The sequence below is a fragment of the Zootermopsis nevadensis genome, unplaced genomic scaffold (assembly GCF_977971745.1).
Source record: "Zootermopsis nevadensis isolate Lab colony 2312 unplaced genomic scaffold, Znev_1.0 Znev_ptg000010l, whole genome shotgun sequence".
NCBI lineage: Eukaryota > Metazoa > Arthropoda > Insecta > Blattodea > Termopsidae > Zootermopsis > Zootermopsis nevadensis.
Window position 1 is genome coordinate 21,787,258 of NW_028259142.1, and position 14,834 is coordinate 21,802,091.

Genomic DNA, 14,834 nt, shown 5'->3' on the forward strand with positions numbered 1-14,834 from the left:
ATTATGTTGCATTCCAGTCTAGAGAGCTCTTTCTTCCTTGTGAGCCAGACATTCTCAGCACCTAATTACAGGGTAATTGAAGAACCACTTTTTACTTTTAATGTTGTTGTTGTTTCTTGGCTCTACAACCCAGTTGTGGGTTTTCGCCGCCTCCTTTTCGGAGGTTTCCTAGTCTTTGAAGTGTGCATTTGTGAGTAGTGAGTAGAGCCATCTAGTAGTGAATCGGGAGAGACTTTGGTGGGAAATGGCCACTGAATTTTGCTTAACAAAATATCTCATTCTTGCTCGCAAGGTTCTTTTACATGCCATGATACGACGTGAGACCGCCGGCTTTACTTCCCTTCCGAAGAAAGTTGTGCTACGGATTTTTATCGCCCCTAAAAATCCATCGACCTCGGCCGGGTTTGAACCTGCAAACCTTGGGTCCATTGGTGGGCACACTAATCACTAGTCCGCCGATGGCAACACTTTTAAGTTTAATATCTCATGTAATTTGAAGCATATGGTCTGTTGTGAAATGTTCGGCATCTCACATATATTTCATTCCTTACTTAATGCTGTTTGTACAATAGAATCTGCTCAGGAAAATACCCAGTGTGTCACACGGTTGTAAATGTTCAACTCATTTCAGTCTTAAGGTTTGCTCTCTGAATGCTAGGTTTTGTAATTGATAGACTGTAAGAAGTGGATGAGTAACTTGCCTTCCAAGAAGTTCAGAAATTATGCCACTGAATTCTTTCATATGGGGATATGTAAGAAATGTCTTTGCGGAGATTGTCTGTGGTTTACCTCACCTGTGAGAGAGAATTTGTACTTCTATAGTGACTGTCACTCCAGACATGCTTCATTGTACCTGGGATGAAATCAAATATGAATTGACTGTCTACAGGACTACAAACTTTGCTCATATTGAGACTGTTATGAATTTTATAGGAAACTTGAAATTTTTGGAAGGTATTAAAAATATTTATATTTTTTTTAGTTCATATTTCATGAGTTATTGATATTGAATCTTGAATATAGGGAGTTGTAATGCCATAGTACTGACTGTGTTAGTAACACAATTCTACACGTGCACATTCACAGCAGATAAGGCATGAAAAAACTGTGAGCTGCTTAACATTTCACAACAAACCCCATGAGTCTTAAATTAGGTGAGATATTAAACATTAACCTTAGGAAGGTTTTTATTTCAATGATTCTGTATTTACACATGCAGAGTTAATTATATTTGAACATTCAAAATGAAATCTTTTTATTAAACTGCTTGTGGTCACAGAAAATATTTTTGTTCATGATGCATTGACAACAGAAGTTTGTTTGAAAATGACTTGTTATGCATTCGTGTGTGGAAGGCCATATGTAGAATTTGATATGTCATGGGTGCCCTCTTCAGGGCATTTTCATGATTTTCCTCACTTCTTATTAGAATGCAGTGACTTGTAGCCAACATCCACTTAGAAATACAAATTCCATTTAATTATTACATGAAATCTTAAATGACCCTAGTTACCGGTAGAGATCTTTTCAGATGATTGAGATTGGGTGTCAGTGTTTGTATGTATGAAGTCTAAATATTAAATATGTCATGTTAATTTTATTTCAATAGGTTCCCAAGAAATCTACAGGAAAGGATCTTTGTTATAAGCATTTGAAGTTACCAGACAGTGATTCCATTGCTGTGGAGGTGACAGCCATTTTGTCTGCTACTGAAATGATTATACATCCTTGCAAAGTAAAGGGCTCTGAGGTAATCCACATTTGTTCACATGTACACACTGTAAGTTAGAATGTAAAACGATAAACCATTTATCAGTCATGGATATTCTCACAATTTGTGTACCGGCCACACAGAGGCACTGTTCACAATGTCTTGGTTTTTTTGGACATTGAAGTTTGTGTATGGTCAAGCTGGTATACATAATTTCATTTTATTTTCTCATGCTGGCCTGTTGTGTAATGTTACTTGTTTGTCTTTGTGAAACCTTGTTTAAAGACACGTAAATCATTATTATGATGTAGAATGAAAGCAAATATGTCGTCTTTGTCTCAACTGTAAAAACGATATTAGTGGACAGTTTATCGACTCTCCTAGTGAGATAATAACAGTGAAGACTGTAGTGACAATTCCAATGATAAGTTCGGTGAGACTGATATAACTGAGCCCAGAGAGAGACATGAACAAGTGAGAAAATCTGTGCATACCATAACACTTTTAGCATGTTCACTGTTACTGCCTCTACTTTAGGGGTCCTCCCCCCCCCCCCCCCCCCACTTCTCCAAGATGTATGCTTATTTTTTATTATTATTTGTACAGTGTTAAAGTAGGTAATTATATAATCTGTAATTTGATATAATTCCAAAGAACAGACTGATAAATTGTATTTATTATTTGATGGTCCTTTCACCATAATTAGCCTTGTAAGAGATCTCAAATATAAATGTTAATATCAGAACTAGAGAAAGCAAGATAACCTTTATCTGGCCTTGTGTTGCTGTAGCATACCACCAAGCCATTCAAGCCCAATATTAAGTTTGGCCATCTGCCCTGTAATACAAAGGTTTGAATTCCCTCGTCTGTTAATATTAACCTAATGAGGCCTTTCTATACACATATTCTTTGAAAAGTCGATTGTATACTCGGCTTGTCAAAGAATAGCTCACTTTCTTTATGGAACCTGAAGGTTCATCACCATGATCACAGAATTCCTATCTCCCTAAGGCCCATCTTAACTTTATCCTGTGTCCTACACCTCAGTCTTCCCAGCATTCTCCTCCCTTCAGGCCTTCTAACCAGTAGCTTCTAAACACCTGTCCCCTCCCTATGCATGCCACATGCCCCGCCCTCCTCGATTTAATCACCCTGACAATATTAGGTGAGGAGTACATGCCGTGAAGACTTCCTTCCTGCTCTTAATTTAATATCCTGCCTCCATTTCTCATTTGCTTTAAATGTAACTACAAAAGTATCAAAACCAATCTTTCCATTTTATCCATGGTCGCCCTATTCCTCTCCTTCTCAAACATTGCACCATTTTATTTTCTGTTATTAACTAATTTTGTTCACAATCATGAGGCCAAAAAATGTGTGTCCTATCCTCCATAATCACTGTTAAAATTCAGAAGTGTTTCTTGCCTTCCCTTACTTATCAAAAATGTGCGTTTAAAAGAAAGTAACAATGACGTGACGCACAGAAATAACTCCTGGTGTTACTTTTAATGCTTTTGCTTTATAGCTGCTGAAAATGAAGGAGGAATTTGAGAGACTTTCAGAGAATTTGCAAGAACATGCACAATCTCAGCCATTAGTCAGCAAGCCATATATAGGTATGTTGATATTGAATTCTGGAACTAATATAAAACAGTAAAAACTTAATTTTGTTCAGTTCATGATCTTTTTGTCATCTTGTCTCCTGTCTTCCCCGTATAACATTTTATAACATACTCAGTTCTTATGGTGATTTGCTGTCCCACCCAACCCCCAACCCCCAAGCTGCAGGGTCACCCTCATGTAGGCTTATTACATGCACTTTGGCTCCATATCTGCATTCTTCTCCTCTGCACAGCCTGAAGGAACTTTGCCAATAAAATATAAATGGAAGGACAATCTCCTTGTAGAATCCTGTGATGTTTTGAATAGGTGGAAGAATTATTTTTATCAGATACAGAATCTACGTATGTTAAGCAAACTGAAATGTATTCAGCTTAGCCACTACTGCCTGAGCCTAGTTCTTTTAAAGTTGAGTGAGATCGCTGCTTAAAGTTGGAAAGGTATATATATCGCTGGGTATTGATCAGATTCCAGCATAATTTATCCAAGCAGGAGGTAATAATATTTGCATGTTGAGACCCACAGACCTATTAATTCTATTTGGAATAAGGAAGAATTGACAGATAATTGGGTGAAATTTATTATTGTATCTATTTGTAAGAAGAGTGATAAAACAACCAGTAATTGCCCAAAAATATCACTTTTATCAAGTACGTACAGAATTTTGTCCAACAAGTAATGGATCAAATAATAAGATATTCAATACTCATTAATTAAGGGGACGTAGAAGTACAATGAGACAGTACATCAGCTATTTACAGACTTAAAATTTTTTTTGATTTGAAGCCCTCGCAGTGACATAACTCAATAAAAGCTTCTCGGGCGATCAGCCTTGCCAACTCTTTAAAAGAAGAAACTGGTGTTTCAGGGACCATCTCTGTCCCCATCATCAGGGTTCTGATGTGACTGGATGTTGCAGTCACATCAGAACCCTGATGATGGGGACAGAGATGGTCCCTGAAACACCAGTTTCTTCTTTTAAAGAGTTGGCAAGGCTGATCGCCTGAGAAGATTTTGTTGAGTTGTCACCGTGAAGGTTTCAAATCAAATATCACCAACCTTTACAGGAAGAGAAGTATTATACTTTGATTGACATACCTGTCAAACTACTAGACACATAAGTTATCTTGAGAGTTGCCTTCCTAGAGCCCACTTGATCTGTCAGGACATGTCACGGTTGTGCAAGCAGGCATTTGCTGGCCATTAGGAAAACATTGGTAGAGTATATTGTTGTTATTAATGATCTCCCTCTTCTTATGTACTGTGAATTAGTGTTTTAAACCTGCTTCTGCTGGTGTTAGCCATTGCTGACATGTTTCAGCACAGGCAATGCTGTGAGCAAGCGGTCGAAGGCTCGTAGCAGAACAGATATTTCCTTTCACTCTGGTACAGAAACCTTCTTCCATTCCAACCCTCCTCCCCACTCATCCCTCATTTGGTTATCAAGATAGCCTGCCTTTACGATAGTTAGGTCATTTCAACTATGCTTTATACTGGAGCATACCATTGTGTCTATGTTGACATTGGGCAGTATTTTTATGAACCATTACTTGTTGTGCTGCAGGACAGCCGTGTTGCGCTCGGTACACTGCAGATGATCAGTGGTACAGGGCTGTTGTTCTTGCCGTAGAATTCAAAGGGACTGAACAGAAATTTCTGAAAATCCAGTTTGTGGATTATGGAAATGTAGAATACCAACCCATTGATAAGTGAGTATTGTATATTTCTTGTCAATTTTCGTCTTTTTGATAGACCTTAACCTTTGAAATAATATGATTGCTGGTTGCATGGTCATGATCTTGCCATGTTAAGATGTCATGTATTTGGTTACTGTATCTTGTATGTCTAGACCCCATGGCAACTATAAAGTGTGTACACAGCACAATGGAAGCTTCCACCATTGTAATTATTGGTTGTAACTGTTCATATAATTAAGAATAACAGAAATGTTGAAGGCCTACATACAACTGGTTAGCAGCAAGAATGGTACATAGAACAAAAGATTTTTCATTTGCATTATTTCTGAAATGAAATGTGGCTCTGAACATTGCCAGTATTAATATAACATTCAGGTATTTGTTTGGCTGCACTGAGGAAATCCATGAAAATTTCAGTCACGATAGCCAGTCTCTGGGCTGAGATTTGAACCATGGACCTTTTGAACATGAAGTAGGAATGTGACACTTGGCGCTCGTCAGTATCGTTTTGAGACGTTGAGCATCCGAGAGCATAAGAGAAAAGGCTGGCCTAAGGGCCAAGAGAAGTCTTTTTCTTGAAGAGAATTTTCTTTTGCCCTTCTAGGGTGCAAATAAGAGGCTTCCATGTCTTGCTCAGGGAGAATTTTTGGCGTACAGTCGAAGTACTGCATGCCACAATAACAACATGACCACCATCCACATTCATGTCGCCATGAAAACCTCAGGCCCCACATAACTAAACATAATTTAAACAGAGTGAATTTATGTTGTGTGCCATTCTTTTACTGTAATACACTGACTGACTATGAATATTTCATAAGCAAGCTTTGAGATGCCTGTAATTGCAAACCAAGAATACATTCTTCAAATTTTAAAATCTAGAGTACATGTACTGAAGCCCGAGTGGACTGCCGTGCCAGTGCAGGGTCTTCGTTGTCAGATGTGGCATATTCAGACACCACATGATTGTGATCCAGAAGTGCTGTTCCCCAAGCTGATGGAATTTCTCTTTGATCCACCACTATTAGCCAGGATAAAGGTAATGATTGTTCACTTTCACATTGTGTTGGCAACATGGAACAGATAAGTTGCTAAACATCCTATATTTTATATCGCAAGTAAGTTTTGCAAGGTGTTCCTGAAAAATAAAGGTCCATTTTCTTATTCATCTCCCCACCCCAAATAACTCCATGAGGGAGAGGCTTTCTAGAGAGGATGGTATTCACCTAGCTGGTCAACAAATTCCCTAACTTTTCTGGAGGTTGGATGTGCCCACCACTAACCACGTCCTTTGACAAATGAATAAAAGTCCTAACCTTACACCACGTTTCTGTAAGACCCTCTTCAATGTTATCCTCCTGTTTGGTGTATGTCTCCTGCTCTTCCATTTGGGCTTCTAAACTAAAGTTTTGTCTGTGGGCGACGTGTTGCCCTTCCTTAGGTTGATAATCTTCTTGCATCTCCATTTTCCAGGAACATAAACCCTTGCGGTATAGAAGACCTTCCTGTCACAACTATTATGTACAAAATATGTATTTTAAAAAAAAGTAAAGCTATCCCGCTATACACCATATAGCCACTTTGGGGGGGGGGGGGTATAGCTCCTACTTGTTAACCTCATAACTAGATAGGTGTGAGTGGTCAGCATCATGCCCTGGCCGCACTTTATACCCCAGAAAGGACTCCGGTATCCTGGTCGTGCAGTCCGTAGTCAGTCTCTATATTGATTGAGCTACCCCAGCTTGTACACAATATGACAGCAAATTTGTGCTACTTTTTCTGTTTCCAGCACCCTTCCTAGCACTCCATTAGCAATGTCCCTCACTGCATTACAACTCCTGTTATAAAGGAAGAAGCTTTGGTTACAAAAATCTGTTTTACTCATATGTAAGCCTATATTCACTGTGTTGTCAAAACTGCACCCCCGTGTGTTGGTGGTTGGACGAGCGTGCAGAAAGACTGCAGGTTCCTTGTTTGCTTTCATTCTGATGTTTGTTGAAATCCTTATAGTCACTGCCTTGTCCACATTCATTCAGTCTGTATAATTTTGTAACATAGTTCCTTTTGTGTAATTTCCATTTCATCTTTCCCCAAAAGTAACACATGGTCTGCATGTCTGTCATTCTGTTTTAATTTTATCAACTATTTTGTCTGTCATGGTGTTCAGCAAGTGCACTTCCTTTTCTCAATTCACTGCTTGTTTCAAATTATTCTGGTAGTTTTTATCTTCTAGGGATTGAAAAAATCTTTTTTCTATCTTCATTCTGTTGTGTATTTTCAAACTTTATAAATAAAAGTGTCAGATATGTCTTACTGTGAAGGTCAGATTTGTCTAAACAAAACGCACCATCTGGCCTTCCATGTAAAAATAATTGCCAACTCTTGTCCAAAGCAGACCATTCGTTATCAGGAAAGTGGAGTCAAAATTTTGCATGCAACACATCTGCACAGTAAAAAGTATCCACTTTTTTCTTTGTGAGTTAATTCATTCTTTATGTGTGCTTTTTGTAGACTCGACAGCCATCATTAGAAGTGGAATTGTTCACAATTGATGGATCTGCATTAATACTGCAGCCTCTAGTGGATGCAGGCCTGCTCATAGCAGAAGAGGAGAAGAAGTGTGCCCTGTAGTGCACTACCTTATACTTTTTGCATTTCTGTAAAGTTAAAAATGAAGAGATGTGTACCACTGCCCCATCACACATCATTCAACTCCATGTTTTGCTAAAGTGTGACGCATTTATGTGGTATTTGGTCAAAACATAATAACTGCAAAATTACAACTTTGCAGGAGTATTTTTAAAGTTTCAGTGATTGTGACAAATCAGATATTTGTATTACACAAATGAAAGAGCAACCAAGATTCAGTCAATACTCGTCTCAAAATGGCCATTTTTCAGTAATTAGGTTTTGACCGAACACCACAGAATTAAAAGTACAATAGGGGGCAGCAGGAAAAATACCACAAATTAATCTTACTGAATTTTGATAATGTTAATTTCATGTTAAGTTACACATAATTCCAGATTATTTCTGTTTGTGCCCTAAAAATTTCATTGACAAACTTTGTGTCATGATTAAATTAATAGGTTTTATTTCATTCTTTGTTAATTTTTAATTATTATGTCACACAAAGCATTGAAAGTACAAGGGCTAAGATCAGTTTTGAACATGCAACAAAATATTTTTCTGTTACGTATTAACGCTGCGTGCTCTTGGCAATTTGTTCTTTCAGGACAAGGATACTCTGACGTTGTTCAGGTGGTAGCATTGCAATCTGTTCATCTGATAACTGCAAGACTTGCATGATGAGTGCAGCCTGAAAAGAAAATATTTTCGTGATTAATGTCTTATCTGGAATTAAAAACTCCAGATAAGACTAAGACAACATACATATATTAATTCCTTTACTAGGTAGTCTATGTAAATTACATGAGAAAGAACAGGACACTGAAGAAACAAATGTACAAGCATTGTAAGCACTACCAATTTCAATATATTATTTTGGTTCTATAAATATAATTATTTAAAGTAATAATTGGAAAATCTCCCCAGAAATCATGTCTTTCCTTACGCTGAAAGTAAAATAACACACACTTTCTAAAAAGTATTTTCTTTCTTCTCTACTGGTTAATTTGTTTAACAGAAAATGGTTGCTGAGAGACTAGCGCAGTTTCAAATAGCAGGCCTTGATTTTCTTTTTATATTACAAACCAATATGTAGAATACATGTCAAGATCTCTCTTAACATTTTAATTTTAAAGAAAATTATTCATAAGAAAAGGCTACTGTCTTAGTTAATGAAGTTTCATGTGTAAATTTATAAATTTTGTGTTCTTAATGTTCTCTTGGAGTAATGTAAATCTGTAATGACATAATACAATGTAGCATGTAGCTCTGTTTGAGTGCGCTAGACTCATGCAGGTGGTCACAAGAGTGGAATCTGGTCAAGTTAGAATTTTTCTTATTCCTTCATGAAGCCACCATATTGTTGTTTTACAATGTACAAAGGATTACCATGTTGAAAGTTGCATATTTCTAAAAGATGTTTCATATATCATTTCATGGCCCTATATTAAGTTGTGTAGTGTCACCACCACATATCCATTAATGGCTAACTTGAAAATAACCACATTTGAAAGCTAAAATAAAGCTTGTTAGGTGGGGACTATCTAATCAGGGTAGCCAAAACCTGAGAAAAGTTGACCAGTAACAAAAACCCTGGAAATTAAAATGAAATGATAAGTGCATCAGAACTAAAACCCTGGAAAAAGTATGAGAACCATTTCTAGCTGAGACTCAAACTGGGCAGTCCTCCCTCCAACAGATACATACAAATCAGGTATGTTGTTATTACGCTAAGTTTCTCGGTAATCTAAGATGTGTTCAAGAAAAAATTCTTTGTGTGGGTTTACCTTTTCTTGATCAGAAGCGCCAGCACTTATTGGGGACACGGTTGGACCACCTGCAGGACGCGGACCTAGTGCACCAGGAACTCCAGGCTGCGGTGGGCGAGGAGCCACTACTGGCAAGGGGGCAGCACCTGTGTAATCACAGAGATGGATGAATTCAACCTGGTTCATACTATCCTATTATTTTTCACTCTTTAGAGTGAAAAGAACTTTTTTCAACTGACTGCAGCAACACCACTGTCACATGTTCCTACAGTGACATTTCCAATTGAAACACGTGTACAATCCACAGATGCACTGGTTGGGATTTGAGCTGAAGATGTGCGCAGTTACAAACAAAACAAAAATGGGTTTTAGGTTTCCAGTTCTTTTGAATCTGTGCATCTGTTACGTTCCCACCCAACAGTTTCTCCTATAACATGTAGTAAAGCTTGTTGACAGAAATGCTTACCAGTTCGAGGATCAACTCTCTCCCTTGGATCACGTGGCAAAAACCGATCTGCCACTCCCACTCGAGGATCACGGGGAAAGCTGTAAAGTTCAGAAAAACAGTACAAGGTAAGTATTTGCACTGTGTACTTCAAGATTACCATACATTAAGAAATCTAAACATCAGTGTTTAAAACAATATGGAAAATAAACTTTTTATAAGATCCTTACAGTAAAACCACGTTACTTCAATACTCGATAACTCAAAATCTGTAAAATTCCAGTTGTCAGAAGACTGATTTAATCCATCTTCTAAATCATCGCTTATTTTCAGCTTTATTTAATGTAAGTGTAATTTTGCACAGGTGCTTCACCTTCCCTCAAGACAAAATTCTTCATGTTACAGCTTAAATGGAAACCTAACGTCTAAAGACTGCACTGCTTACCATCTCTTGGCTGTCAGTGACATCATGTAGGTACAACAGATAAATCAGAGTTCTGCAATATCAATCTCGTAGGTGGCTTAGAAATTTTGAAAGCAGAATTCCCTCTCTGACAACGGTAAGTCGATGGGTTATCAGCATAATGCCATGGTCAAGTGGTTAGCATATTCAGGAGGTTCTTGGTTCATATCTCAGCCAGGAGACTTGCTATCATGTCAGTTCTTATGGTTTTCCTCAGTCCCCATACACAAATGTTAGGTCAGTGCCTTATATTTAATTTATATAATTTCTAAACAGTAAAGAAATAAGATTATATTGTAACGTGCTACATGGCACTCCATAATTATGAGTGACCAACCTTTCAGATGAATCCACAAGTTGCAGGCTGCAACAAACAACACACACTTATGTACAAATAAATAACTACAGTAAATACTTCTGTCTGAACCAAACAAGTCATAATAGAAACTGTGCCAAATTCTTACTGTTCAGGAACAAAATTCTCCCTTGGGTCTCGTGCAGGAGCCTGAGGGGCAGGTACTGGAGGAGCTGGTGGGACTCTCAGATCTTGGTCGCCCATACGAGACAGACGTGGATCCACCGGTCGTAAGTCCACATCGGATGCCACGAATGAAGGAGTTTGGTTTTGTGCCACAGGAGGGACAGGGCCTGTTCTCGGAGCTCCCGGTACTGGGCCGGGTCCTGCCCATCCCTCATCACGCGGCGTGACAACGGCAACTGCAGGAGCTGGCACAGGGGCTGGTGGCAGTACCGGCACCTGAATTTGTACAGGTGGTTTTTCTGCAGGTAGCAGAGGAGTTGGTATTGGATTAGCTTTATGTAGCATATTCTGGAATGAACACGTGAGAATACATGTGTATAACAGTAATTGCATATTAGGTCACTAATACATTAGCGTGATCTTAGGTCATTGTTGCATTAATGTGTTTCAATGTCATTGCTGAATCAATCGACAAGAAAGAAAGAGAAACAATGGGAATGGCAGTAGCAAGATTTGAAAGGTGCACTCTTTGGAATACCATAAATTCCAAAGGTGTTCTTTACACATCACATAGGGTATTGCTGCACTGATATTACCCAAGGTCATTGTTGTGCAAATTTTACAAGTGACCACGCTTCCCATTGTGCAGCAGTTTTCCAACAATGAGCCCCCCCCACCAGTCATGCAGGTTTCACAGGGGTGTTCAGTCCAGACCTGCTGGCCAAGGAACAAGCGGTGGCACGTGAGACAGCTCTTGCTTGGCCCAGAGGAAGCGAGCACCTTGGAGAAGGGTCTGGGCAGTAAAGCCCAAGAGATCAAAAAATTCCAATTTCAAGGAGGCATTTGGGGGGGGGATCCCCTGCTGCCCATCAAATCAAGTAATTTACAATGCGTAGAACAGACCCAAGATATGCATACTGAATTTAGGTGAAGAAAAGTTAAGGAAACCAGACACTTGGGAGAACGATACCTTACAGGCACAGAGCGTTAGAAATTGAACCAGTTCAGGATCGTGTCTGCCATGTGTTAAACATTCAGAGTTAGTTCACATACAGAGTTGCGCAAAATAAAGTATACCGAAAGTCATTAATGGAATTTCCCCCCCCCAAGTAATCAAGTGTACACATAGATTATTGAGCATGTCGGTACATTATGTTTTCCAAGTGTCCTCCATTTCAATCCAAGCATTTCTCAAGCCTTAGAGCTGTATTTTCTATGACTGCATTCAATGTGTGCTTAGAAATCGTAACAATAACATGTTTGATGATCTCTTTCAACTGAAGCACAGTGTAGGGTGCTGGATCTCTGTATACATGTTCTTTGAGCATTCCGCAAAGAAAAAGTCGGGGGGGGGGGGGGGTGTTTGCTAAGGTGAGCATGTGGGATACGCAAAATTTGTTCCTCTGGAAATGATTTGTTCACCAAAATGGTCTCAAAGCACCGTGATTGTCTCACAAGCTGTATGACTTGTTGCTCCATCACTTCATTCACATGCAAATTTTTTGCGTGACAAAATCTCAGTTTGCCGACAAACTTCTTGATATCGCACTTGACTGACGTCACTGTATGGACTGATGCCATGACTGGAGACAGCACACCACACACCTTTCGGTATACTTTATTTTGTGCAACTTTGTATGTGTGTTAGCTCTTCCTACTTCAGTAACCAGTAAAATGAATTACCACAGCGGTATGGGGATCCACAATCCTCATGACAACCTGTGCCTGTAACAGAGCATATGCAAGCTGTGGATTCTGCAACAACATGGCACGAGCTTCGCTGGGATTATTCTGAACACACAATTTCATTTGTTTCATGAGTTCAAACATCTGTTCTGGTGGCAGTGAGGCCACAGCTTTGCTGATTGCCTCGGGCGCTTTGTCAGCTTGCACTGCTTCTCCGTATGGGTTCTCCACAACTGGTCCCTGTAGCAAGCCTGTACAATTCCAAGTAATATTAAATTAAACCAAAACATAAATTTGATATATACATAACTGAAAAGCAAACAGCAAATACTATTTAGATAAGAATATTCTTCAGAGGGTGACCTTGCTTCATGGCACAGTATATTTTTAGAAAATTAAGACAGTATGTAAGTGTACACAGTACCAAAACCCAGAATAATAGCATCATAACTAAAAGTAAAGCTGCAAAACAGTGAGCGATCACCAACTGAAGTGACGAAATCTTTTTATGTGCACAAACTTTAGTTCTGGAATCATGATAGAAGTATTGACATTTAAGACAATGAAAGCCGTGAAATGTGAGTACTCTGTTGTTATTTTTCCTGAACATGCTGTACGGTAGTCAGCAATGGTCTGAGTAATTGACTTTCCTGTTGGTCAGGCCTATACTCTCCACATGCCTGTCCCCACACATCCAATTATATTGTATGATCTGATGCTTTCATGGCAACCAAGTATAATGAATTCTTCTTGGGCTACCAGCTGTCAGGTGGTTTGATGGAGAAAACACCATTTTGAAAACCATCTTCATCCTCAGGGTACCATGAAGATAAGGTGTTTTCTCCATTAAACCACCTGAAATGGCTGGTAACCTGAGAAGAATTCATTATCCCATTATATTACTTTAATTTTTAACATGCTTTCCTGCCTGTCACAGTCATGAGGAATTTAAACACCATCCTGGTTCAAAGTGTTAATAGTTTCAGACTGATAGGTAGAGGCACAACATAACCCTCATGCATTAGGTATATGCACTTCTTGCAAGAAGCACATTTTATCCAAGTAATTGCTTACTTTGCATTTCCATGCGGGACTTTTCTGTGCAGGCATTGTCTACACGTAGTGTTCGTCCACCAATTTCATAACCGTTCAGGTTTCGCATTGCACTCAATGCTGTCTCCTGATCTTTGTACTCGCAAAAACCATAGCCCTTGGGTTTGCCAGTTTCACGATCATACACTAATCTGAAAACACACAGGATATACAAACCTTTACTACAAACATCATTGTTTAGTTGTACACAGCCATTCTCAACATTAATTCTGAGGGTTCTATCAAAAGTACCTTTAAGAGAGTTTGTGAGCAAAATCAAGTCATGTGGAACAAAGTGCAGTTTACTGCAAACCACACATATATAACGTTCATTATGGGTTAACAGGGCAAGATGTCACAGAACAAGCCCATGTTAGGACCAGCCTTCAATAAGTTTGATTATGTTACGTACTTGAATGACAGCACTGGCCCAACTTCACTAAATATATCCTTCAACTTCTCTTCTGTTGCTTCATAAGGAATATTGCCCACTGAAATAACAAAAATGGCAATAATAAATTTAAAGATGTAATCCCTATTTATTATTCATGTACATGCATAACTATTATATGCACGTGTGTGTTTCTATATATACTAATTTTTTCGTTTCATCCTCACCAAAAACTGATCGTAATGACTTATCCATCAAATTCTGATCAGCCATCTTCTTGTCGTTTCTTCAGCCTAAACACAAGAACGTAAACAACTTCCCCAACCTATTTACACCAGGGTTAGAAATCAACTACTATTTACACATTGCAAGCAACATACAAGCTGAGTATCTGCGCTACCAACGTTTGGCGAAATAATAACACGTAGCTGCGCACAGTGCGCTTGTTGATCGGCTTCAACGTATGCAGTCTGTGATTTGTCGGATGTTGCGCCGCGTCCGAGGACGTTTACAGACGTTTCGGAGGTGCTTGCTGTCTCCATCACCAAGGCGATGATTGAGCCCTTTGCATACAAATCATGAACAACTCTGATGATGAAAACTCTCTTCGGAACGTTGGATTGTAACTATATTCATGGGGCTGTTCGCCCGAGGAAACTTCTGATTTATTGGGCAAGAACATAGATATCATCAAGAAAAGCACAGAAGTGCTAATAAGGCAGTTGATATAGAAGTAAACGCAGAGAAACTTGAAATATATTTGAACTGTTCCCAGACTGCAGGGAAAAATCATACTTTTTAGAGAAGTAATAATTCCTTCGAAATTGTGGTAATGTTCGGAAATGGAAGTT

At 38.8% G+C, this 14,834-nt stretch overlaps 2 protein-coding genes across 7 annotated transcripts in view; one reads left to right on the plus strand and one right to left on the minus strand.

Annotated features, from left to right (window-relative positions):
• Positions 1-8,566, plus strand: part of qin (tudor domain-containing protein qin) — a 62,825-nt gene extending 54,259 nt beyond the window's left edge. For 4 of the 5 annotated variants that reach the window (XM_022073113.2, XM_022073114.2, XM_022073116.2 and 1 more), the window contains 5 exons: positions 1,610-1,750; positions 3,237-3,327; positions 4,896-5,040; positions 5,911-6,067; positions 7,540-8,566. In XM_022073113.2, the coding sequence (XP_021928805.2) occupies positions 1,610-1,750; positions 3,237-3,327; positions 4,896-5,040; positions 5,911-6,067; positions 7,540-7,659 (654 nt within the window). In that variant the 3' untranslated portion in view covers positions 7,660-8,566. Of the gene's footprint in view, positions 1-1,609; positions 1,751-3,236; positions 3,328-4,895; positions 5,041-5,632; positions 5,881-5,910; positions 6,068-7,539 lie in introns of those variants that run through there. The other variant, XM_022073115.2, reaches the window with a different exon arrangement.
• CstF64 (cleavage stimulation factor subunit 2 CstF64) lies at positions 7,530-14,726 on the minus strand. Of its 2 annotated transcripts, XM_022073128.2 has the most exons (9): positions 14,211-14,726; positions 14,005-14,083; positions 13,575-13,744; positions 12,498-12,751; positions 10,798-11,162; positions 10,671-10,697; positions 9,892-9,971; positions 9,444-9,571; positions 7,530-8,347 (listed from the first exon to the last, which is right to left on the minus strand). In XM_022073128.2, the coding sequence occupies exons 1-9, from the start codon at positions 14,254-14,256 to the stop codon at positions 8,228-8,230; spliced, it is 1,269 nt and encodes a 422-aa protein (XP_021928820.1). In that variant the 5' UTR covers positions 14,257-14,726; the 3' UTR covers positions 7,530-8,227. The 2 variants fall into 2 exon arrangements, with proteins under 2 accessions (XP_021928820.1, XP_021928821.1); XM_022073129.2 differs by lacking the exon at positions 10,671-10,697 and having other exon boundaries at positions 14,211-14,716.
• Positions 14,727-14,834: the final 108 nt, after the last annotated feature.